The following is a 25,840-nucleotide window of genomic DNA, read 5'->3' as shown; positions in this document are numbered from 1 at the left end:
AGGTGAGGCTGAAAGTTCCAAGCCTCAAGAAATGTGGTTGGGGCTGGGTGCAGTGGCTCATGCCTGTAATCCTAGCACTTTGGGAGGCTGAGGCATGTGGATCACTCGAGGTCAGGCTTTTGAAACCAGCTTGACCAACATGGTGAAACCCCATCTCTACTAAAAATACAAAAATTAGCTGGGCATTGTGGCACATCCCTATAATTCCACCTACTCAGGAGGCCGAGGTAGGAGAATTGCTTGAACCTGGGAGGCGGAGGTTGCAGTGAGCTGAGATTGTGCCATTGCACTCCAGCCTGGACTACAAGAGCCAAACTCCGTTTAAAAAAATAAATGTGGTTGGTTCCTCTGGCAGCCAGCCCTCCTCCTGAAGCAGTCTAGGAGCTTGCAGCCACTCTGTCAGCTCAACAGCATCCCACATGCATTCTTACCATGCTGCAGATCTGAAAGACCTTAGAGGCCCTTGTGTCAGGAAACTGGGACTAAGACTAAATATTAAAACAGGAAATGCTCCTGTTACCTCGGTCACTAAGGACTCTATAACAGCTTTAGAAGCTCTATGCCAGGAACCAGGGGCAGAGACCAAATGTATATTTCTTTTCTTATATTTGAGATAGAGTCTCGCTCTGCCACTGAGGCTGGAGTATGGTGATGTGATCATAGCTCACTGCAGCCTTGACCTCCTAGGCTAAAGCGATCCTCCACCTTAGCCTCTCCAGTAGCTGGAACTACAGGCATGCATCACCACATCCAGCTGATTTTAATTTTAATTTTGTAAAGGCAGGGGGGGTCTTCCTATGTTCCCCAGGCTGGTCTCAAACTCTTGGCCTCAAGCATTCCTTTCTCTTTGGCCTCCCAAAGTGTTGGGATTACAGATGGGAGCCCCCATGCCCACCAATCACAAGGATCTTTATAAGAGAAAGAAGGAGGTAGGAGAGTCAGAGTTAGAGAAGGAGATGTGGTGATGGAAGAAGAGGTCAGAGAGGGAGATTTGAAGATGCTGCACTTCTGGCCTTGAATATGGAGTCAGGGGCCATCTTCAAGATGAGTCAAGGAATGGGGGTGGCTTCTAGAAGCTGGAAAAGGCAAGGGAGCACATTCTCTCTAGAGCCTCCAGAAGGAATGCAGCCCCTTTGACACCTGACTTTAGCCTTAATATATCTAGTTGGGCTTCTGGACCCCAGAACTGTAAGGTGGTAGATTTGTGGTGTTTCAAACCACTAAATATAGGGTAGTTTGTTGTAGCAGCAAGAAAAAATGAACATGAAGCTGGGGCTTTATGTTACAGTTGCTCATGCCTGTAATCCCAGCACTTTGGGAGGCTGAGGTAGGAGGATCGCTTGAGCCCAGGAGCTTAAGACCAGCTTGGGCAATATAATGAGACTTCATGTCTAAAAAAGTTTTTTTAAAAAGGCCGGGCGCGGTGGCTCACATTTGTGATCCCAGCACTTTTAGGAGGCCGAGGGGGTTGGATCACAAGGTCAGAAGTTCAAGACCAGCCTGGCCAATATGGTGAAACCCCATATCTACTAAAAATACGAAAATTAGCCAGGTGTGGTGCCTGTAATCCCAGCTACTCAGGAAGCTGAGGCAGAGAATCACTTGAACCTGAAAGGCAGACTTTGCAGCAAGCCGAGATCGCGCTGTTACACTTCAGCCTGGATGACTGAGACTCTGTCTCAAAAAAAAAAAAAAAAAATTAGATAGGTGTTGTTGCATGCAGCTGTAGTCTCAGTTCCTAGGGAGGCTGAGGTGGGAGGATTGTTTAAGCCCGGGAGGTTGAGGTTGCTGTGAGCTATGATTGCACCACTGTACTCCAGCCTGGGCAATAGAGCAAGACTTTGTTTCAAAAAGAAAGAAAGAAATGAGCATGGTGGGAATGGGGACAAATGGCAATGTTGAGTAGAGTGGTCAGTGTTGGCCTCATAAGTGAATATTGAGCAAAAGTTTGAAGCAGATGATGGAGCTGGCCAAGGTGCTGAAGGAAGAGCATCGTAGCCTGAGTCAACAGGATAAAGGCATTAGGAGGAAACTCCCTGGTGTGTCTGAAGCCCTGGAAGGAGGTCAGTGGAGCAAAGAGAAAGAGGGAGCAAAGTTGGCGAGGAGGCCAGGGAGTTGCTGGGCTGGGATTGGTACAGATCGCGTAAGCCCTGGGATGCTATTGCTGGGGCTTTGGTTTTACTCTGACTAAAATGGGAGCCACCGAGGGGTTCTGAGCAGAGAGGCGACATGATCTGTCTCCTAATTTAAAGCACGCCCTGGCTGCCAAGTTGAGAAAGACTCTGGGAAGATTTGTGTAGAAGCATGGGGGCCAAGCTGTGGCAACATCCCAATGCGAGATGATAGTGGTCCTGACCTGGTGCACAGTGGTAGTGAGAGATGGTCAGAGCATGGATTCATGTTGAAGTCAGTCAATAGGATTTCCTGACAGACTGGATGTGAGCTGCGAGAGAAAGCAGGAGTCAAGGTTGAGTTTGATTCTAATTAAATTATTGATTAAAAAAAACCCTACTGCCTTTTGCAATCCTACCAAGTAAAGGAATGTAGATTTAAAAAATCCCAAGTCAGGCCAGGGGCAGTGGCTCACACCTATAGTTCCAACAGTTTGAGAGGCAGAGATGGGAGTGTGTTTTAAGGCCATGAGTTTGAGAGCAGCCTGGGCAACGTAGCAAGGCCTCCTCTCTACAAAAATAAAAGAAAGAAATTTAATAAAATAAAATAAATATAGCCGGGAATGGTGGTGTGTACCTACTCAGGAGGTTGAGGTGGGCAGATCTCTTGAGGCTAGGAGTTTGAGGCCAGCTTGGGCCACATATTAAGACTTCTCTCTCTAAAAAAATTAATAATAATTTTTAAAAGCCTGACATGGTGGTACTTGCCTGTATTTCCAGGTATTGGGGCAGCTGAAGCAGGAGCATCTCTTGAGCCCACTTGGTCAAGGCTGCAGTGAGCTATGATTATACCACTGCACTCCATCCTGGGTGACACAGTGGGACCCTGTCTCAAAATATAAATACAAATGAAATGAAATCCCAAGTCAGACCAGTCCCTTCTAGGCTATGTAGGCCTTGCAACCACATAGTGGCATGATCGGGTTTGTGTGGCTGTGGATAGGAGACCCCTGCCCAATTGTTGTTGGCTTTATAATCAGTTTATTTTTCAGTATAGTAATCAAATATATTTCATCATACTTGATGGTCTCAGATATGTGTGGGTTTTGGAATTCCCCTTGGAACAGGTTGTAACATCTTATTTGCTCCATTATTCCATTATTTTTAAAATCTGATCCGTGTTTAATAAGATCAGAATTGATATTAGACTACCTCGTCAGTTTTGATTATTGAGAAAATGAAATTATGTTGTTTGCACTTTATCCAAGATTGGTGTCATATTGGGTAATTCTAATCAATACTTGAACAAATGCAAAATTAGAGCTTTATCATGAAAAACTATGTCATTCTTGAAGAAGATGCCATTTCTTTTTTTCTTTTTTTTTGTTTAAGATAGAGTCTTGCTCTTGTCGCCCAGGCTGGAGTGCAATGGTGCGATTTTAGCTCACTGTAACCCTTGCCTTCTGGGTTCAAGCAGTTCTCCTGCCTCAGCCTCCCGAGTAGCTGGGATTATGGGTGCCCGCCACCACACCCAGCTAATTTTTGTATTTGTAGTAGAGACGGGGTTTCACCATGTTGGCCAGGCTCGTCTCTCGGACTCCTGACCTCAGTTGATCTGCCTGCCTCAGCCTCCCAAAGTGCAGGGATTGCAGATGTGAACCACCATGGCCGGCCTCCATTTCTTTTTCGTAGTCTTTAGCAAACAGCTGCTATTGTTGCAGACTTGCTATTTAGGCACTTAGGAACTTTTCACTAGAAGGCATGTAAAGAAAGATCATGGGTATTTGTAATGAATTTAGCATTCATTCTTTGCATGACTGTCCCCAGAGCTGTAACTTTACTAATGAATTCTTTAGAAACCACTTAACTAGCAACCAAGCCTAACCAGCCACTCACCCTCCTTATTCAGTGCTCTTTTGTTCTTGTCTGTTTCTCCTCCAACTTGGCTACACTCACAAAGGGATACAAACTTGCATTTGTTTTCTTTCCTTTTTAGAGACAGAGTCTTGCTCTGTTGCTCAGGCTGCAGTACAGTGACGTGGTCATGGTTCACTGTAGCCTCAAACTCCTGGGCTCAAGCAGTTCTCCCACTTCAGTCTCCCAAGTAGCTGGGACTACAGACGTGTGCCAATTTTTTCATTTTTTATTGTAGAGATGGGATCTTGCCAGGTTGCTCAGACTGGGCTCAAAACTCCTGACCTCAAGTGATCCTCCTGCCTCAGCCTCCCAAAGTGCTGGGATTACAGGCAGGCATGACTACCTGTGCCCAGCCCCCTATTATTATTATTTTAAATAATAGCTTTGTTAAAATATTATTCACATGCCATTCACTTTATTTATTGAAATCTGCAATTCAGTAGGTTTTAGAATATTCAGAGCTGTGCATCGATCACCACAGTCACTTTTAGAACCTTTTATTACCCTATAGAGAAATCCATACCCCTTAGCCACTACCTCCTACTCCCCCAACCTGCCTTGGCTCCCAGCCTTAGGCAACCATTGATTCATTTTTTTGTCGCTATAGATTTGCCTAATTTGGACAAATAGAATTGTACAATATGTGATCTTTTGTGGCTTTTTTTCCCTCTTAGCACAATGTTTTCAAAGTTGCTTTATGTCATAGTGTGTATCAATATTTCATCCTCCTATGGCTGAGTAATATTCCATGGTAGAGACACGCTGCATTTTGTTTATCTGTTCATCAGTTAGTGGACATTTGGGTTGTTTCCATGTTTTGGCCATTATGAATAATGCTGCTATGAAGATTGTTGTACAATATATATTTGTGTGGATATATATTTTTATTTCTCTGGGATATATGCCTAGGAGTGAAATTGTTGCATTATATGCTGACTGTACTTTTTGAGAAACTGCCAGACTGTTTTATTAAGTGGCTACACCAGTTGGGTGTGATGGCTCACACCTGTAATCCCAGCTACTCAGGAGGCTCCGATGGGAGGAATTGAGCCCATGAATTCAAGACCAGCCTGGGCAAGATAGTGAAACCCTGTCTTGATTTAAAAAAAAAAAAAATCTAATTAAAATGACAGGAAAAGAAATACCCAAACAAAGTGTTTACACGATTTTATGTTCCCACCAGTAATGTATGTGGGTTCCAATTCCTCCACATCTTCCACATCTTCACTGCCATTATTTTTTTTTCTAGATAGGGGCTGCTCTGTCTTTCAGGCTGCAGCCCAAGGACACCATCACAGTCACTGCAGCCTTGACCTCCCAGGCACAAGTGATTCTCTCATCTCAACGCCTGGCTAATTTTTATATATTTTTGGAGTGATCGGATTTTACCATGTCACCCAGGCTGGTCTCATACTCCTGGCCTTGAGTGATCTGCCCACCTCAGCCTCCCAAAGTTCTGGAATTACAGGCTGAGCCACCATGCCTGGCCTTCACCAACATTTGTCATTATGTTTTTTTTTTTCCTTTTATACCTTAAAGCAGTATAAGAACAAGTGTCTTCAATTATAGGAAACAACATAATCCCAGGGCATTTGGAGGCTAAGACAGGAAGATGTGTTGATGCCAGGAGTTTGTTTTCTGTTTTTTTTTTCAGACAGAGTCTCACTCTGTTGCCTAGGGTGGAGTGCAGTGGTGCGATCTTGGCCCACTGCAACCTCCGCCTCCCAGGTTCAAGTGATTCTCCTGACTCAGCCTCCCAAGTAGCTGAGACTACAGGTACACGCCACTACTGCCCGGCTAATTTTTGTATTTTTAGTAGAGTCGGAGTCACCATGTTGGCCAGGCTGGTCTCAAACTCCTGACTTCAGGTGATTTGCCTGCCTCAGCCTTCTAAAGTGCTGGGATTACAAGCATCAGCCACCATGCCCAGCCTGATACCAGAAGTTTTAGACCAGCCTGGGCAACCTAGCAAGACCTTGTCTCTACAGAATATTTAAAAATTAGCCAAATGTGGTGGTGCCTGCCTATAGTCTCTCTCTCTCTCTTTTTTTTTTTTACTTTTTGACACATGGTCTGGCTCTGTCTGAAACTCCTGGGGTCAAGTAATCAGTCCTCCCACCTCATCCTACCAAGTACTAGGGACCACAGGTGCATGCCACCCAGGTCTTGCTATGTTGCCCAGGCTGGTCTTGAGCTCCTGGCCTCAAGCAATCCTCTCACCTTGGCCTCCCACAGTACAAGGATTACAGGTATGAGCCACCATGCCTGGACCCTATCCTGCCTATTGAGAACCAAAGAAGGATCCAAATTCTCCTTAGCTCAACTCGAGCCATTTCCTGATTGCATCATCAGCAAGGAGCTGGTTATTGGGCTGTCCAGACCTCCCAAGTGGCACAGAAATGAGGTGAGGGAGTTTTCCTGCTGCTCCGCTCTGTGAGGAGTTGGAGGATGATGTTTACTCGTTTGCAGAGAGAGATGCCTTGTAGGCACCTTAGGATGGAGGGGACCCTGATTCCAATGTCGTTTTTTTCTTTAGAAACAGGACCTTGCCCTGTCACTCAGGATGGAGTTCAGTGGTCCAATCACGGCTCACTGTAGCCTCAAACTCCCAGGGTCAAGCAATCCTACCACATCAGCCTTCCCAGTATCTGGGACTACAGGTGAGCACCATGACACTCAGTGAATCTTGTTGTGATTTTTTTGTAGAGATGGGGCCTCAAGTGTGTTGCCAGAGCTGACCTTGAACTCCTGCACTCAAGGGATTTTCCTGCCTTGGCCTCCCAAAGTATTGGTATTACAGGCATGAGCCATTGTGCCCACTGTCTCTGGTTCTTAACCTTCTGCCTCCCTCTTCCACTTTTAAAGAATGCTTGTAATTACATGGACTCTTCTAGATATTCCAGGATAATCTTGTTTTAAGGTCAGCTGATTTTCAACATTAATTTTATCTGTACTCTTAATTCCCCCTTCCTATGCAATTGTGCTGTGTAACATAGGACATGAACAATTGGTGGGGGTGGGGGTTATTACTTTGGCTACCACAGTAACTGTTTTGTGCTAGGTACTGAGCTAAGCACTGGTGAATTAAGCATGAATAACACACTCTCCCTAATCTCCATCCATTCACGGGAGGAGCACCTCACCTGCCATGCTCCTGAGAATCTGGGGAGTCAAGGAAGTCTTCCGTGAGGAGGTGATGCCAAAGCGGACAAGTGACAGAGGAGCTGAAGCTAGCCAGGAAGAGAGTAGAGGTTTAAGGGGAAGCGTATTATAAGCAGAGGGCATCACCCACTTCAGAGAGTCCCAGAGGAGAAAGATGAGGCTCAGCTGGACTCCATAGTAGGTGAAATGGAGAGGGGCAAGCAGTGAGGCTGCCTTGCAAGGCAGGGCAGAGCAGGGGCTGTTAAGGAGTCTGGACTTAATCCCGGAGGCAAGGAGAAGTGATGTAAATGGGGGAGTAACGTGATGAGATTCACGGATTAGAGACATGGTTCAGGCTGCTGTAGCGAAGGCACCAGGAGGAGCAGATGGCTCAGTGGGTGTGCAGGAGACCTCTCACTGAGTTTAGGAAGAGGTTTTTAAAATAGAAGAAGTTTGAGTAATTTAAATGATGGTGGGAAGGAGCTAAAAGTGGGGGATAGGTTAAAGATACAGGAAAGTGGGAGGAAGAACTGACAAGTGAGGTTCCTGAGAGGGCAGGAGAAGAGGAGATTCCCATAGGGGGATTAATACTTTCTTTTCTTTTTCTAAGACAGGGTCTTACTCTGTCACCTAGGCTGGAGTTCAGTGGCATGATCTTGGCTCACTGTAGTGTAGACTTCCCAGGCTCAAGGGATCCTCCCACCCCAGACTCCCAAGTAGCTGGAACTACAGGTGTACACCACCACCACACCTGGCTAATATTGTTCTTTTTATTGGGTAGACACAGCGTCTCACTATGTTGCTCTGACTGGTCTCCAACTCCTGGCCTCAAGCGATCCTGCTGTCTAGGCTTCCGAAATTGCTGGGATTACAGGCATGAGCCATAATGCCTGACCTCTGCTAGTTCTGTATTCTCTAGAGATGTCTTTACTTCGTGCTAGTGTGTCCCTCATTATGCTGATCCTCTGTTAAAATTAATACCTTTTTTTCTTTTGAGATGGAGTTTCACTCTTGTTGCCCAGGCTGGAGTGCAATGGCGCTATCTTGACTCACCGCAATCTCCGCCTGCCGGGTTCAAGTGATTCTCCTGCCTCAGCCTCCTGAGTAACTGGGATGACAGCCATGTGCCACCATGCCCAGCTAATTTTGTATTTTTGGTAGAGACTGGGTTTCTCCGCATTGGTCAGGCTGGTCTCGAACTCCTGACCTCAGGTGATCTGCCTGCCTTGGCCTCCCAAAGTGCTGGGATTACAGGCATGAGCCATTTCGCCTGGCCAAAATCAATACTTTTATATTAAATTGACATATATGTATTTTTTTCTGATACCGGGTCTCACGCTGTCACCCAGGCTGGAGTGCAGTGGCACAACCTCTGCTCATCGCAGCCTCCACCTGCCAAGCTCAAGCAATTCTCCTGCCTCAGCCTCCCACGTTGCTGGGATTACAGGTAAGTCCCACCACGTAGCTAATTTTTGTGTTTTTTGTAGAGATGGGATTTCACCATATTTCCCAGACTGGTCTCAAACTCCTGAGCTCAAGGCAATCCACCCACCTTGGCCTTCCAAAGTGCTGAGATTACAGGTGTGATCCACCTTGCTCATTCCAGTTTAAACTTTTGAGTTGTTTGTGTCTCCTGATTGGACTCCTACAAATACAGAATTGATGCTAGGAAGGGTACCAGGAGATAGACCCACACAGATAGGATTTGGGAATAGGTTTGGTTATCCAAGGAGCAGTGCTGAACTCCTTCCTAATGGGATATAGGATGCTGGTGATTTCCAGGAAGTGACCTCACAATGACTCAAGCTACCACTTACTATTGATTGTGGTGAAATGCCAGGTGAAGCGTATGCCCTGTGAGCTTAGGGGTGCTACAGTTGACCACTGCCACAGTAAAGATGACTCTGAAGAATGGCATAGGATGGATCCTTTCGAATGCACTTGAGCAGCGGTCTCCAACCAAAGGGCCATAGAACCGGAGGTGAGCAGCAGGCGAGTGAGGGGAAACTTCATCTGTATTTCTAGCCCCTCCTATCGCTTGTATGACCACCGGAGCTCCGTGTCCTGTCAGATGAGCAGCAGCATTCGATTCTCACAGAAGCACGAACCCTGTTGTGAAGCATGCATGCGAGGGATCTAGGTTGTGCACTCCTTATGAGAATCTAATGCCTGATATTCTGTCACTGTCTCCCATCACCCTAGATGGACAGTGTCGTTGCAGGAAAACAAGCTCAGAGATCCCACTGAGTCTACATTATAGTGAGTTGTAGAATTATTTCATTATATATTATAATGTAGTAATAATAGAAATAAAATGCACAGTATATGTAATGCATTTGAATCATCCTGAAATTATTCCCTCCACTCCCAGTCTGTGGAAAAATTGTCTTCCACACATTCACTCTGTTTTTTGGTAGAGACAGGGTCTTAATATATTGCTCAGGCTGATCTCAAATTCCTGGCCTCAAGTAATATACCTCTCGGCCTCCCAAAGTGCTGAGATTACAGGCGTAAGCCACCACCCTCAACCAAGACTTATTCCTTAAACCAAATAAAAATTAAGTGAGATGACTTGAGACCAGGTGGTCGAGGCTGCAGCGAGCCCTAATTGCACCACTGCACTCCAGCCTAGGTGACAGAAAATAAAAAATAAAATAAAAATAATGTCTCAAAAAATAAAATAAAATACAAATTAACCTTTTATGACATTCCCAGTAACTTTCCCTCCTAAATGTTCCCCACAAGTCTTTGAATTTTGTTTAATTTTCACACGCATACCATTTAAGACGTTTAAAACTTCCGTCTATCTGTGTCATCCCTTTATTTCAAAAGAATGTCTTTTTGTCACTTCCAGCTGGATCTACCATGAAAGACTTCTGAATCCAGGAAGAGAGACTGACTGGGCAACATGTTATTCAGGTACAAAAATACTTGCACTGTAACTCAAAAATGATCAAATAATAGTGCATGCATCAAGTGCAGTGGGAAGCTCTTCTGGACAGTGAGAGAAGCTTCCAATTAAGGTGACCCTTGAAGCCAAGTCCTGAAAGATGAGGAAGAGTTGTATGAGAGTGGGGAGGGAAGGGGGAGGTGGAGGGATGAAGAATGGGCTGGGATGGGATGAAGTGAGCTGCTCAGGCAGGAAGACCAGCACTGTACAGACCTGGACAATGAAGATGTCACATTTTGTTCAGGGAATGATGAATTAAGTGTGGCAGGAATGCTTTGTAGAGACAGTAGTCTGCTTGTATGGAATTTTGCCTGAGAGACCTGACTACAGTTTCTAATTTTTTGATGTTATCATCCATCACAGTCCTTGTCAGATAGTTTGGAATAGGTATAATGATCACAATAACACCAAGCATAGTATTTCAGTAATTCTCACAGAATCACAGGTAGGTGCCACAGTTATCCCCATTTTATGAATGAAGTGATCAAGACGTAGGAATAATGAGTGATTTGCTCAAGCTCACCTAGATATTAAGACTGAGTCAAATGTTGGGTCTGGTCGGACTTTAATGCTTGCTTTGTTCATGAGCACCACATATTGCCTCTCCTATGCATTTAAGCAGGTAGACAGGTGACAGAAAAGCCCGTGTTTGTCTCTACTCACACACTTCCGACTGAATGTATGTATGGAGTTTCTACACCAAATTCTCCAGTGCTCTGGATATTAACTGGGTATCCCATGATTTTATTCTGATACTACCTGGACTTAGCACAGACTCCACAAATTAGGGGCTCAGTCCCACGAGACTGTCCTCACTTCAGATGCCAGTGGCAAGTCCTAGGTTGTCACCTGTACTTTTGACCAACCTGTTACAAATCAGGGGTTCCCATAACTCTCTTCTTGGGTTTAATAATTTGCTAGAACAGTTTACAGAACTCAGAGAACAGTTTATTTTCTTTTTTTCTGAGAGAGACGGTCTTATTTTGTTGCCCAGGCTGGTGTGCTATATTTCTTTTCTTTTTTTTTTGAGACAGAATCTCCCTGTGTCATCCAGGCTGGGGTGCGATGATGTATCATAGCTTATTATAGCTTTGACCTCCTGAGATCAAGCGATTCTCCCACCTCAGCCTCCGAAGTAGCTGGGACTACACATGCATGTCACCCATGCCTAGCTCATTTTTGTAGTCGGTGTTTCACCATGTTGGCCAGATGGGGTCTTGTTGTGTTGCCCAGGCTGGCCACAAATTCCTGGGCTCAAGTGATCCTCCCACCTCATCCTTGTAGAGATGGGATTTAGTTTATGTCGCCCAGGCTGATGTCAAACTCCTGGGCTAAATCGATTGTCTCACCTCAGCTTATCAAGTAGCTGGGACTACAGGCACACACCACCATGTCGGGCTAATATTTATTTTTATTTTTTTCTAGAGGTGGGTCTCACTATGTTGTTCATGCTAGTTTCAAACTTCGGGCCTCAAATGTTCCTCCTGCCTTGACCTCCCAAAGTGTTGGGATTATGGGTGGTAGCCACCATGCCCAGCAATCGCAGGGTCTTTATGAAAGAAAGAGGGTAGGAGATTCAGAAGTGGAGCAGGAGATGTGGTGATGGAAGCAGAGGTAAGAGAGGGAGATTTGAAGATGCTTCACTTCTGGCTTTGAAGATGGAGTCGGGGCCATGATCCAAGGAATGGGAGTGGCTTCTAGAAGGTGAAAAAGCCAAGGGAGCACTTCAGAGTCTCCAGAAGGAATGCAGCCCTGCTGATACCTTGACTTTAGCCTTAATAGACCTAGTTTATGTTTCTGGCCCCCAGAACTGTAAGATGGTACATTTGTGGTGTTTTAAGCCACTGAATGTAGAAAACTGCAAACTATATTGCAGCAGCAAGAAGAAATGAACATGAAGCCAGGCATGATGGCTCATGCCAGTAATCCCAGCACTTTAGGAATTTAGGCAGGAGGATTACTTGAGGCCAGGAGTTCAAGACCAGCCTGGGCAACATAGTAAGACCCTGTCTCTACAAAAAATGAAAAAATTGGCCAGGCATGGTGGCTCACGCCTGTAATTCCAGCACTTTGGGAGACCGAAGTGGGCAGATCACCTGAGGTCAGGAGTTCGAGAGCAGCCTGGCCACATTGCGAAACCCTGTCTCTACTAAAAATACAAAAATTAGCTGGGCATGGTGGCACGCACCTGTAATCCCATCTACTTGGGAGGCTGAGGCAGGAGAATCACGTGAATCTGGGAGGTGGAAGTGGCAGTGAGCTGGGATTCCACCATTGCACTCCAGCCTGGGCAAGAAGAGTGAAACTCTGTCTCAAAATAAAATAAAATAAAATAAAATACTAAAAAAATTAGCCAGGCATGATGGCATGAACCTGTAGTCTCAGCTACTCGGGAGGCTGAGGTGGGAGGATTGCTTGAGCCTGGAAATTTGAGGTTGCAGTGAGCTGTGATTGTGTCAGTGCACTCCAACCTTGGTGACAGTGAGATCTTGAAAAAAAGAAGGCAGAAAGTAAAGAAGAAATGAGCATGGTGGGCATGGGGACAGATGGCAATGTTAAATATTACGGTCAGGGGTGGCCTTCTAAATGAAAATTGAGCAAAGACTTGGAGGGGAAGGAGCTGGCCAAGGTGCTGAGGGAAGAGAATTGTAGGCAGAAACAACAGAATAAAGTGTCTGAGGTGTGTCTGAGGCTCTGGAAGGAGGCCAGTGGAGCAGAAGGAGAGAGGGAGAGAATTAGGGGACGGGGCCAGGGAGTTGCTGGGTGGGGATCAGTACAGATCACGTAAGCCCTGGGAGGTTATTGCTGGGGCTTTGGCTTTGACTCTGACTCAGATGGGAACTGCAGGAGGGTTCTAAGCAGAGAGGCGACATGATCTGTCTCCCAGTTTAAAAGCATTCTCTGGCTGCTGAGTTGAGAAAGGCTGTGGGAAGATTTGGGTAGAAGCATGGGGGCCAAGTTATGGCAACATCCAGGTGGGAGATGATTTTGGTCCTGACCAGGGTCATGGTGGTGTAGAGAGATGGTCAGAGGGGAGAAGTAGGGGAGGAGGCCAGGGAGTTGCTGGGTGGGGATCTTTAGTGTGTGTTGAAGACAGTCAACAGGATTTCCTGACAGACTGGATGTGAGAGAAGGCAGAGGTCAAGGTTGAGTTTGATTCTTACTGAATTATTAAGTAATTAAAAAAAACACTACTGCCTTTCCCAATCCTAGCAAGTATGGGATGCTAGATTAAAGAAATCTCTTCAAGTTCATTGCAGTGGCTCATGTCTGTAGTCCCAGCTGTTTGGGAAGCAGAGATGGGAGTATCTTTTAAGGGCAGGAGTTCAAGACCAGCCTGGGCAACACAGCAAGATCTGCTCTTTACAAAAATATTTTTCAAAATTAAATAAATGTAGCTAGGCATGGTGATGTGTACTTGTAGTTTCAGCTACTCAGGAGGCTGAGGTGGGCAGATCTCTTGAGGTCAGGAGTTTGAGGCCAGCTTGGGCAACATAACAAGACCCTCACTCTACAACAAAATTAAAAAAATAGCCAGGCATGGTGGCACTCAACTGTAGTACCAGCTGCTGGGGAGCTGAGGCAGGGAGATGGCTTGAAGCCAGGAGGTTGAGGCTGCAGTGAGCTGTAAGTGCACAGCTGCACTCTAGTCTGGGTGACAGAGCAGAACCTGTATCACAGTACAAATAAAAGAATGAAATCTCAAGTCAGAGCCTTTCAGCTCTACAACCCTTGCAAACGCTGAGCCATGCAGTAGGGTTTGCATCGCTGGGAATGAGGAGACCCTTGCCCAGTGTTGTTGCCTGACTAATCAGTGTTTTAAGCATTTATTAATCAGGGTGGGCGCGGTGGCTCACGCCTGTAATCCCAGCACTTCAGGAGACCCAGGCGGGTGGATCACCTGAGGTCAGGAGTTCAAGACCAGCCTTGCCAACATGGCTAAACCCTGTCTCTACTGACAAAATACAATAATTAGCCGGGCATGGTAGTGGGCGCCTGTAATCCCAGCTACTTAGGAGGCTAAGGTAGGAGAATCGCTTGAGCCTGGGAGGCGGAGGCTGCAGTGAGCTGAGATTACGCCACTTCACTCCAGCCTGGGTGAAAGAGCGAGTATTATATCAACATGTAATGGTTTTATTATTAATATGTAATGAATGTTAAATATTTTAAGAATCTTGTATTGTATCAACATGTAATGGCTTTATATGTGAATATTTTTAAAATTCTGTCTTATTTTCTAGTTTTAATATACTTATTTATATAAAGAAATAGTCTTAGAGGTCTTTAATAAAGTTAAAAAATGTAAAGACATCCTAGACCCCAAAAGATTGAGAACTTCTAGTTTAGAAATATTCAGAATAAGCCACATACAACTTGCTACTTGTACTATTTTTTTTCTTTGTTTTTTATTTTAGGAGATGAGGTCTCACCCTGTCACCCAGGCTGGAGTACAGTAGTACTATCACAACTCACTGCAGTCTTGAGCTCCTGGGCTAAGGATCCTCCTGCCTGAGCCTCCTGAGTAGCTGGGACTATAGGTATACATGACGACACTTGGCTAATTTTTAAATTGTTTTGTGGACATGGGGTCTCACTTTGTTGGCCTGGCTGGTGTCAAACTTCTGGCCTTAAGTAACCCTTTCACCCCTGCCTCCCATCCTAGAGGTATGAGCTGCCACAACGAGCACTTGTTCAATTTTCTAAACAAATAAAACATTTCTAAAGTAAGGCTGTATGATGATGGCAGGAAGATAAAAATAGAAAAACAGAAGAATAAGTTCAGATGACTTACACATATTCTTTTGACAGCAAGAAGAACTTTTAGTATATACATTCCTTGCAAAGAAACATAAGGCAAATAAACAGTGTTGTATAGGAACGTCAACACACACTACAATATTCCCACTTTGCTGACATGAGTTATGGAAATTTTGTGGTTTACTTGAGTATCGCTATCAGTATTTTGCTTCTCTGATCATTTTTATGAACTTCCTCATCTGTTAACTTCTCTCCAAGGTATGTCATATCGTGACATACTGCTGCTGCACAAACATGGCCAGTGTCTTCCTCTTAAACATGTTGAATGCTTTCTTAATTTCTTTTACCCTCTGTCTCTGTGTTTTGCATTTTTCTTACCTTTATTGTCAGAAACTCGAGAAAGTCAGTCATACTAATTTATCGCCATTTGCTTTATTAATTTATACTTTTCTTATACGGAATTTTGCCCAACAGGCCTCATTACAATTTCTAACCTGTTTTGTTTTATTTTGTTTTTTTCTGAGGCAGAGTCTCGTTCTGTTGTCCAGTCTGGAGTGTAGTAGTGCTATCACAGTTGACTGCAGCCTCAACCTCCCAGGCTCAAGCAATCCTCCCGTCTCAGCCTCCCACGTGGCTGAGACTATAGGTGCTTGCCACTATGCCCAACTAATATTTGGAATTTTCCTATACGTGGGTTCCAGAGGGGTGACGGCGAAACGTGAGTAAGCATGGATTTTGGTATATGCAGAGATGGGGGGCTGGAACTAATTCTGTCTGTATACCGAGGGACGACTGTATATGTTTTTACAATTATGCTGTAGGACACATAGTATTACATAGCCTTGAAAATAATAATTTTTAACTGAGTGGAGTAATGATAATATTGATAAAAGTAGCAGCTGGCCAGGTGTGGTGGCTTACACCAGTAATCACAACACTTTGGGAGGCTGAGGCAGGAGGATGGCTTGAGGCCAAGAGTTTGAGACAGGCCTTGGAAACAAAGGGAGTCACCATCCCTACAGAAAAATACATGAATTAACCTAGTGTGGTGGCATGTTCCTGTAGTCCCAGCTACTTGGGAGGCTGAGGTGGGAGGATCGCTTGAGCCCAGGGAGGCTGAGACTGCAGTGAGTCATGATCAGGCCTCTGCACTCCAGCCTGGGTGACAGAGTGAGATACTGTCTCAAAACAACAAAAAAGTAGCAGCTAACATCAACTGACCTTTTACCAGTTGCCTGTTAATACCATGGTTTAATTTCTTATAACTGTTTCTTATTTCACTTAACCACTCTGTCTTCCGTTACTCCCAGATTTTCACTGTGTTTGTACAGATGACCTTTGTTTAGATTGAATTGTCTCCCCAAGGTATTTGCAGAAGTAAGATTACTGTGAGTCATGGTGAATGGACATTCTCATTACCCTTGATGTAAATTGACAAGGTTTTGGGTGCCTCCCAGCTATAATCTCAGCACTTTGGGAGGCTAAGACAGGAGGATTGCTTGATGCCAAGAGTTGGAGGAGGCAGTTTGGCAGTATGGTGAGACCCTGTCTCTATTATTTTAAAATATTGTCAAGCTTTACCCTGGAAGGCTTATATACAATTTAAACACCCCTCATAGTATAAGAAAGTGCCCATTTCACTGCATCTTTGCCAGCACAGGGTATTAAAATTTAATGTCATTTTTTGTTTTTTTAAATTGGTAAAAGACCTCATATTACTTTACTTGTCACATTTCTACATCTTTCCTTAGCTTATTAGCTCTATTTCTTTTCTGTCTGTAAATGGTTGTTGTTGTTTTGTTCTTTGAGACAGGGTCTTGCTCTGTCACCCAGGCTTGACTGTAGTGGCATAATCATGACTCACTGCAGCCTTGATCTCCCAGGATCAAACTTCAGCTTCCTGAGTAGCTGAGACTACAAGTGTGCACCACCACTCCCAGCTAATTTTTTTCTTTTTTTGAATAGAGACAGGGTCTCACTGTGTTGTCCAGACCGGTCTCTAGCTCCTGGCCTTAAGCAGTCCTCCTGTGTTAGCTTCTCAAATTGCTGGAATTTTGGGTATGAGCCACCATGCCTGGCCTGGGCTAGTCCTGATTTCTCTAGAGTTCTCTTTACTTTGTGCTAGCCAATCTCTCATTATGCTGTTCCCCTGTTACAATGAATAATTCTCTGGATTAAATTTTACCACTTTAAACTTTTGAGTGGTTTATGTCTCCTGATTGGACTCTGACTAATATGCTCGGAAGGGTCCCAGGAGAGAAACTCACACAGATGGGATTTGGGCATAGGTTTGATTTTCCAAGGGACAGTGCTGAGTTCCTTGCCAATGGGAAATGGGATGCCGGTGATTTCCGGTAAGTGACCTCACAGTGACTCAAGCTACCACTTACTGTTGATTGTGATGAAATGCCAACTGAGGCACATGCCTTGGGAGCTAAGTGGTTGCTGCAGTTGACCACTATGAAGACTGGTGTGGGAAGGGTCCTTTTGGATGCACTTGAGCGGGGGTCCCCAACCCCTGAGCCATGGAGCTGTAAGGAGCCACACAACAGGAGGTGAGTGGTAGTGAGTGAGGGAAGCTTCATCTGTATTTACAGCCACTCCCCTTTGCTCACATTCCCGCCTGAGCTCCACCTTCTCTCAGGTCAGCAGCAGCATTAGATTCTCATAGGAGCACGCACCCTGTTGTGAACCGTGCATGCGAGGCATCTAGGTTTTGCTGTCCCTATGAGAATCTAATGCCTAATGATCTGTCACTTTCTCCCGTCACGCTCAGATGGTCCCATCTAGTCGCAGGAAAACAAGCTTAACATGCCCACTGATTCTACATTATGGTGAGTTCCATAATTACTTTCCTATATATCACAATTTAATAATGGAAATAAAGTACCTAATAAATGTAACATACTTGAATCTTTTGGCCCAGGTCTTGCCTCCCGGCAGCCTCTGCAGCCTCTCCAGGCCCCAAACTTTCTCCAGTCGGCCTCTACAGACCAAGCTCATGACTCACAGTGGTCTATTTAGGCCCGTACCCTACCTCACAGCAGTCTCCGCGGATAAGGCTACTGCCTCACAACAGCCTCCACAGGCCCAGCTCCATCGTTACCACGGCCTCTTTAGAGCCAGCTTCTGCCTCCCAGTCTTCTCTCCAGGCCCAGAACTTTCTCAAGTCGACCTCACCAGACCTAGCTCCTGCCTCTCATTGCCCTCCCAAGGGCCAGCATTTGCCTCACGGCCACCTTCCGAGATCCAGCTCCTGTTTTACAGTGGCCTCATGAGGCCCATCTTCTGACTCCCGGCAGCCTGTACAGGCCCAGCTCCTGCCTTACAATGGCCTCTTTAGTCCCAGCTCCTGCCTCTTTGCAGGAGGCCCAAATGTCCTCAACTCCAGGCCACAAAATCCAGGCCCAAAATGTCCACAAGTCGGCCTCTGAAGGCCCTGCTCCTGCCTTTCGTTGGCCTCTCCAGGCCCAGCTGCTGTCCCCAGGTGACCTCTACAGGCTGCGCTTTTACTTCTGGCTGTGCCTGGAGGCCCAACTCCTGCCTCAGAACAACCTCTTTTGGCTCAGCTCCTGCCCAGTTCCTGGTGGCCTTTGAAGGCCCAAAAGTGCCTCAAGTCAAGCTTTCTAGGCCCACCCTCTGCCTCCCAATGGCCTGGACAGGCCCAGCTCCTACGTAACAATGGCCTCTCCAGGCCCAGCTTTTGCCTCACGGACATGTTCTCCAAACAAGCTCCTACCTGCCTCCCGGCCAGCTCGATGGGCCCAGATCCTGCCTCACACTAACCTCGTTAGGCCCAGCTCATGCCTCACTGTGGCCTGTCCAGGCCCAGGTCCTGCCCCCCGACAGGCTGTCCGTGCCCAAAACTTCCTCAAGTCAGCCTCTCCAGTCACAGCTCCTGCCCAACATTGGCCTCTTTAGGCAGGACTCATGCCTTGATGGCCTCTCCAGGCCTCTCCAGGCCCAGCTCCTGCATCCTGGCAGCTTCTCTAGACCAAGAACTTTCTCAGGTCTGCCATTCCAGGCCCAACTCCTGCCTCCCGTCAGCCTCCATAGGCTCAACCTCTGCCTCGCAGGAGACTTTCCTGGCCACCTAGGCCAAGCTCCTGCCTTTCAGCAGCCTCTACAGGCCCAGCTCCTGCCTCTCAATGACCTCTCTAGAGCAAGCTCATGCCTCACAGCGGCCATTCTGGCTCGACTTTTGCCTGTCGGCAGCATCTCCAGGCCCAGAACTTCCTCAAGTGGGCCTCTTCAGGCTCAGCTCTTCCTCCTGACTGCATCTCCAGGCCCGTCTCCTACGTCACAACAACCTCTTTCAGCTCAGCTCTTGCCCAGCTCCTGGCAGCCTTTATGGGCCCAAAGCTTTCTCACATCAGGTTCTCTAGCACAACCTGCCTCCCAGCAGCTTAAATAGGTCCAGCTCCTGCGTGACCATGGCCTCTCCAGGCTCAGCTCTTGCTTAACGGGGTCCGTCCTTGGCCAAGTTCCTGCCTGCCTCCTAGCAGGCTCGAAAGGCCCAGCTCCTGCCCCCGACAGTCTCTCCAGACCAAAATCTTCCTCAAGTCAGCCTCTACAGGCTGGTCTCTTGCCTCACACTGGCCTCTCCAGGCCCAGCTCCTGCATCTTGGCAGCCTCTCCAGGCCCAGCTCTTGCCTCGTGGCAGCTGCCCCAGGCCAAGTTTCTGACTGCCTGCCAGCAGCCTCAACAGGCACAGCTCCTCCCTCACACTGGCCTGTTTAGGTCCAACTCCTGACTGTCAGGCCCTATCCAGGCCCAGTGCCTGCCTTCTGACTGACTCTTGAAGCCCAAAACGTCCTCAAATCAGCCTTTTTAGGCCCACCTTCTGTCTACTGTCGGACTCTACAGGCCAGCCTCTGCCTCACAGTGGACCCTGCAGACCCAGATCATGTCTTACTGTGGCATCCTCAGGTGAAGATCCTGCCCTTTGGCAGCTTCTACAGGGCCATCTCCTGCCTTGCAATGGCCTCTTTAGGCCAAGCGCATGCCCCATGGTGACTTTTCCAGGCACAGATTTTGCTTTTTGCAGCCTGTCCAGGCCCAGAATATCCTGAACTTGGCATCTCTGGGACGAGCTCATTCTCCCGGCTGCACCTACAGGCCCATTTCCTGCCTCAAAACAACTTCCTTTGGCCCAACTCCTGCCGAGCTGCTGGCAGCCTCTGTAGGCCACAGACTTCTTAATGTAAAGCTTTCCAGGCCCACCTTCGGCCTCCCGGCAGCCTCAGCAATCAAACTATTCCCTCATGGCAGCTACAAAAAGCCAAGTTTCTCCCTGCCTCACGGAATCCTCCAAAAACAGCATTTGCCTCACGGCAGCCTCCTCAGGCTACAAATCTGCCTGTCTCCCAGCAGTCTTGACAAGTCCAGCTGATGCCTCACAATGGCCCCTTTAGGCCCAGCTCATGCCAAAAGGTGGACTCTCCAGGCATAGCTCTTGCCTCCTGGCAGCCTCTGCAGGCCCCAATTCTCTAAAAGTTGCCCTCTCCCAACCCAGCTCCTACCTCACGAGGTCAGCCTACAGAGGCCCAAACTCTACCACACAGTGGCCCTTCCAGGCCCACCAGATCATGGCCTCCTCAGGTGAAACTCCGGCCTCACAATGGCCTCTGTAGGCCAAGCTCACATCTCCCGGTGGCCTTTCCTAGCTTAACTTTTGCTTTTTGACGCATACTCCAGGCCCAAAACTTCCTCCATTCAGCCTGTCCAGGCCAAGGTCTTCCTCCCAAAGGCCTCTGCAGTCCCAAATCGTCCTGAAGTCAGCCTCTGCAGGCCCAGGTCCTGCCTCCCAGTGCTGTGTAGGTCAAGCTAATGCCTCACAGCAGACTTTCCAGGCCAAGCGTTTGCTTTTGTGCATCGTCTCCATGCCCTTAAATTACTCCAGTCGGTCTTTCCAGGCCCAGCTCTTCCTCCCAGCAGCCAAATTGTCCTCAATTTGCCCTCTCCAGGACCAACTCCTGTCTTCTGGTGGCTTCTGCAGGCTAAAATTGACCTCACGTCAGCCTCTCTAGGCCCGGCTCTTGCCTCTAAGTAGACTCTCCCAGGTGCACAACTGCCTGAAGTTAGCCTCTCCAGGCCCAACTCCTGCCTCCCAGTGGACTCTTCAGGACCAGCTCATTCTACATAATGGATTTTACAGGCCCAGTTTTTCCCTGTTGATGGCTTCCCAAGGCCCAGAACGTCCTCAAATCGGACTCTCCAGACCCATTTGCTGCCACATGGTGGTCTCTCCTGGCCCAGATCTTCTTCCCGGCTGTGTTTATACGCTCAATCCAACCAGACAACAACCTCTGTGGATGTCCCTTTTGCCAAGCTCCTGACGGCCTATATAGGCCCAAAACTTCCTCAACGCAAGCTCACCAGGACAAATTCCACCCACATGGGGGACTCTGCAGGCCCAAACCATCCTGAAGTTGGATCGTCCAGGTCTAGCTACTGCCTCCTGACGACCTTTGCAGGCCCAGACTCTGTCTCATGGCAACCTCGACAGGCCAAGGTCTTCCACCGGCTGCATATACAGGCCCAACTCCTGCCTCTGAAAACACAACTTTTGTCTCAGCTCCTGCATATATCCTGCCAGCGTCTTTAGGCCAGATACTGTTTCCAAACAAGCTCTTTCGGCCTCCGCAGTCCAGAGGTGCTCCTGACTTGCGGCAGTTTCGACAGGCACCACTTCTGCCTTCCAGTGGCCGCTTTAGGCCCCGCTCATTCCTCTCAGGGAATGGCCTTTCCAGGCCCACTCTTTGCCTTCTGGCGGCCTCTCCAGGCCCGAAACTTCCTCAGGCCGGCCTCTCCAGGCCCCGTTGAGGCCTCCCGCCCTCCCGACCAGACCCAGCTCCTCCTGCTCCGGGCTCACGACAACCTCTTTGGACTCGGCTCCGGCCCAGCTGCCGCTCCGCGGCCTTTGTAGGCCCCAAACGTCCTGATGTCGGACCCCACGGTGGCCCGGCTCCTGCCCTCCGACGGCGTCTCCACGCCCCAGAGTTCCTCCAGCCAGCCTCTCCAGGCCCCACTCCTCCTCCCGGCGGCCTCTGCAGGCCCACGCTAGCCTCGATTTGGCCTCTCCAGGGCTCGCTCCTGCTCCTGGCGGCCTCTGCGGGACCAACTGGTCGACCAGTCGGCCTCCGCCGGCCCAGCTCCTGCCTGTCCTCGACCTCTCCAGCTGCCAGACTTCCTCAGGTCAGCCTCTCCAGGCCCAGCTCCTCCTGCCTGCCACTGGCCTCTTGAGGCCCAGCCCCGCTCACGCCTCTGGGCGACCACCTCAGGCCCAGGACTTGACCTCCAGTGGGCCTCACCAGGCCCAGTCTCCTGCCTCCCGAAGGCCTGCACAGGGCCAGCCTCTGCCTCCCAGCGGACTCTCCACGCCCAGCTCTCACCTGACAGCGGCCTCCCCAGGCCAGAGCTCCTCCTGCCTTTCGGCAGCTCTGCCGGGCCCCGCTCCTGCCTCCCAGTGGCCTCACTAGGCCCCGCGCATTCGTCACGGGGAACGGCCTTTCCAGGCCCAGCCTTTGCCTTTTGGCGATCTCTCCAGGCCCCGAACTTCCTTAGGTCGGCCTCTCCAGGTCCCGTTGCAGCCTCCCGGCCTCCCGTCCAGGCCCAGCTCCTCCTGGTTTCGGCTGCGGCCGCAGGCCCAGCCCCAGCCTCACCTCAACCTCTTTGGACTCGCCTCCGGTTCAGCTCCCGCTCCGAGGCCTTTGTAGGACCCAAATGTCCTGAAGCCGGGCCCCACGGTGGCCTTTCCGGGCCCGGTTCCTGCCCTCCGACGGCGTCTCCACGTCCCAGAGTTCCTCCAGGCAGCCTGTGCAGTCCCACCTTCTCCTCCCGGCGGCCTCTGCAGGCCCACGCTGACCTCCAGTCGGCCTCTCCAGGGCTCGCTCCTGCTCCCGGCGGCCCCCGCGGGCCCAACTCGTCGCCCAATCGGCCTCCGCCGGCCTAGCTCCTGCCTCTCCGCGGCCTCTCCAGCTGCCACACTTCCTCAGGTCACCCTCTCCAGGTCCGGCTCCTCCTGCCTGCCACTTTCCTCTTGAAGCCCGGACATGCTCACGTCTCTGGGCGGTCTCCTCAGGCCGAGGACTTGACCTCCAGTGGGCCTCGCCAGGCCCAGCCTCCTGCCTCCCGAAGGCCCGCACAGGCCCAGTCTCTGCCTCCCAGCAGACTCTCCACACCCAGCTCTCGCCTGACTGCGGCCTCCCCAGGCCAGAGCTCCTGCTGCCTTTCGGCAGCTCCGCCGGGCCCCGGTCCTGCCTCCCAGTGGCCTCACTAGGCCCCGCGCATTCGTCACAGTGAACGGCCTTTCCAGGCCCAGCCTGTGCCTTTTGGCGGCCTCTCCAGGCCCCGAACTTCCTCAGGTCGGGATCTCCAGGTCCCGTTGCGGCCTCCCGGCATCCCGTCCAAGCCCAGCTCCTCCTGGTTCTGGCCGTGGCCTCACGACAACCTCTTTGGACTCGGCTCCGGCCCAGCTCCCGCTCCGCGGCCTTTGTAGGTCCCAAACGTCCTGAAGCCGGGCCCCACGGTGGCCTCTCCGGGCCCGGCTCCTGCCCTCTGATGGCGTCTCCACGTCCCAGAGTTCCTCCAGGCAGTCTCTCCAGGCCCAGCTCCTCCTCCCGGTGGCCTCTGCATGCCCACGCTGGCCTCAAGTCGGCCTCTCCAGGGCTCGCTCCTGCTCCCGGCAACCCCTGCGGGCCGAACTCGTCGCCCAATCGGCCTCCGTCGGCCCAGCTCCTGACTCTCCGCGGCCTCTCCAGCTGCCAGACTTCCTCAGGTCAGCGTCTCCAGGCCCAGCTCCTCCTGCCTGCCACTGGTCTCTTGAGGCCCAGCCCCGCTCACACCTCTGGGCGGCCTCCTCAGGCCCAGCACTTGACATCCACTGGGCCTCGCCAGGCCCAGCCTCCTGCCTCCCGAAGGCCTGCACGGGCCCAGCCTCTGCCTCCCAGCGGACTCTCCACACCCAGCTCTCACCTGACTGCGGCCTGCCCAGGCCAGAGCTCCTCTGGCCTTTCGGCAGCTCCGGCAGGCCCCGCTTCTTCCTCCCAGTGGCCTCACTAGGCCCTGCGCATTTGTCACGGGGAACGGCCTTTCCAGGCCCAGCCTTTGCCTTTTGGCGGCCTCCCCAAGCCCCGACCTTCCTCAGGCCGGCCTCTCCAGGCCCAGATGCGGCCTCCCGGCCTCCCGTCCCGGCCCAGCTCCTCCTGCTCACGGCTGCGGCCCCTGGCCCAGCCCCGGCCTCATGACAACCTCTTTGGACTCGGCTCCGGCCCAGCTCCCGCACCGCGGCCTTTGTAGGCCCCAAATGTCCTGAAGCCGGGCCCCACGGTGGCCTCTCTGGGCCCGGCTCCTGCCTTCCGACGGCGTCTCCACGCCCCAGACTTCCTCCAGCCAGCCTCTCCAGGCCCAGCTCCTCCTCCCGGCGGCCTCTGCAGGCCCACGCTGGCCTCGAGTCGGCCTCTCCAGGGCTCGCTCCTGCTTCCGGCGGCCCCTGCGGGCCCAACTCATCGCCCAGTCAGCCTCCGCCGGCCCAGCTCTCGCCTCTCCGCGGCCTCTCCAGCAGCCATACTTCCTCCGGTCAGCCTCTCCAGGCCCAGCTCCTCCTGCCTGCCACTGGCCTCTTGAGGCCCAGCCCCGCTCACGCCTCTAGGCAGCCTCCTCAGGCCCAGGACTTGACCTGCAGTCTGCCTCGCCAGCCCCAGACTCCTGCCTCCCGAAGGCGTGCACGGGCCCAGCCTCTGCCTCCCAGCGGACTCTCCACGCCCAGCTCTCGCCTGACTTCAGCCTCCCCAGGCCAGAGCTCCTCCTGCCTTTTGGTAGCTCCGCCGGGCCCCGCTCTTGCCTCCCAGTGGCCTCACTAGGCCCCGCGCATTCGTCATGGGTAACGCCCTTTCTAGGCCAAGCCTTTGCCTTTTGGCGGCCTCTACAGGCCCTGAACTTCCTCAGGCCGGCCTCTCCAGGCCCCGTTGCGGCCTCCCGGCCTCCAGTCCAGACCCAACTCCTCCTGCTCCCCGCTGCAGCCGCGGGCCCAGCCCCGGCCTCACGACAACCTCTTTGGACTCGGCTCTGGCCCAGCTGCCGCTCCGCGGCCTTTGTAGGCCCCAAACGTCCTGATGTCGGGCCCCACGGTGGCCCGGCTCCTGCCCTCCGACGGCGTCTCCACGCCCCAGAGTTCCTCCAGCCAGCCTCTCCAGGCCCCACTCCTCCTCCCGGCGGCCTCTGCAGGCCCACGCTAGCCTCGATTTGGCCTCTCCAGGGCTCGCTCCTGCTCCCGGCGCCCTCTGCGGGACCAACTGGTCGACCAGTCGGCCTCCGCCGGCCCAGCTCCTGCCTGTCCTTGACCTCTCCAGTTGCCAGACTTCCTCAGGTCAGCCTCTCCAGGCCCAGCTCCTCCTGCCTGCCACTGGCCTCTTGAGGCCCAGCCCCGCTCATGCCTCTCGGCGGCCTCCTCCGTCCCTGGACTTGACCTCCAGTCGGCCTCTCCAAGACCAGCCTCCTGCCTCCCGAAGGGCTGCACAGGCCCAGCCTCTGTCTCCCAGCGGACTCTCCACCCCTAGCTCTCTCCTCACTGCGGCCACCACAGGCCAGAGCGCCTCCTGCTTCTCCGCTGCTCCGACCGGCCCTGCTCCTGCCTCCCAGTGGCCTCTTTTTACCGAGCTCATTTTTCACGGGGAATAGCCTCTCCAGCCCCCGTCTTTGCCTTTTGGTGGCCTCTCCAGGGCCAGACGTTTTTTTAAGCCGGCCTCTCCAGACCCAGTTGCTGTGTCTCATCATCCCCTTCTTGCCCAGGTCTTCCTCCCAGTTTTGGCTGGTGCTTAAATTTTTCCTCACCACAATCTGTTTGGACTCAACTCCTGTCCAGCTCCTCGTGGCCATTTAGACCGAGAAGTTTCTCAAGTCCAGCCCTCCAATTTCACTACGTTACTTGTGGCAGCATGAGCTGTCACAGCTTTTGCCTGAC

General features: G+C 50.6%; 1 protein-coding gene across 1 annotated transcript in view; it reads left to right on the top strand.

Moving 5' to 3' along the window:
• The first annotated feature begins 23,439 nt into the window (after nucleotides 1-23,439).
• LOC141406932 (uncharacterized) overlaps nucleotides 23,440-25,840 on the top strand; it is a 61,302-nt gene continuing 58,901 nt past the window's right edge. The window contains exons 1-4 of the mRNA XM_074036522.1: nucleotides 23,440-23,656; nucleotides 24,346-24,456; nucleotides 24,777-24,973; nucleotides 25,136-25,246. Coding sequence (XP_073892623.1) covers nucleotides 23,440-23,656; nucleotides 24,346-24,456; nucleotides 24,777-24,973; nucleotides 25,136-25,246 — 636 coding nt within the window. The remainder of the gene's footprint in view (nucleotides 23,657-24,345; nucleotides 24,457-24,776; nucleotides 24,974-25,135; nucleotides 25,247-25,840) is intronic.

This window comes from Macaca fascicularis, chromosome 3 (genome assembly GCF_037993035.2).
Source record: "Macaca fascicularis isolate 582-1 chromosome 3, T2T-MFA8v1.1".
NCBI lineage: Eukaryota > Metazoa > Chordata > Mammalia > Primates > Cercopithecidae > Macaca > Macaca fascicularis.
Note: the sequence above shows the minus strand (reverse complement) of the source record. Positions and strands in the feature narration are given on the sequence as shown.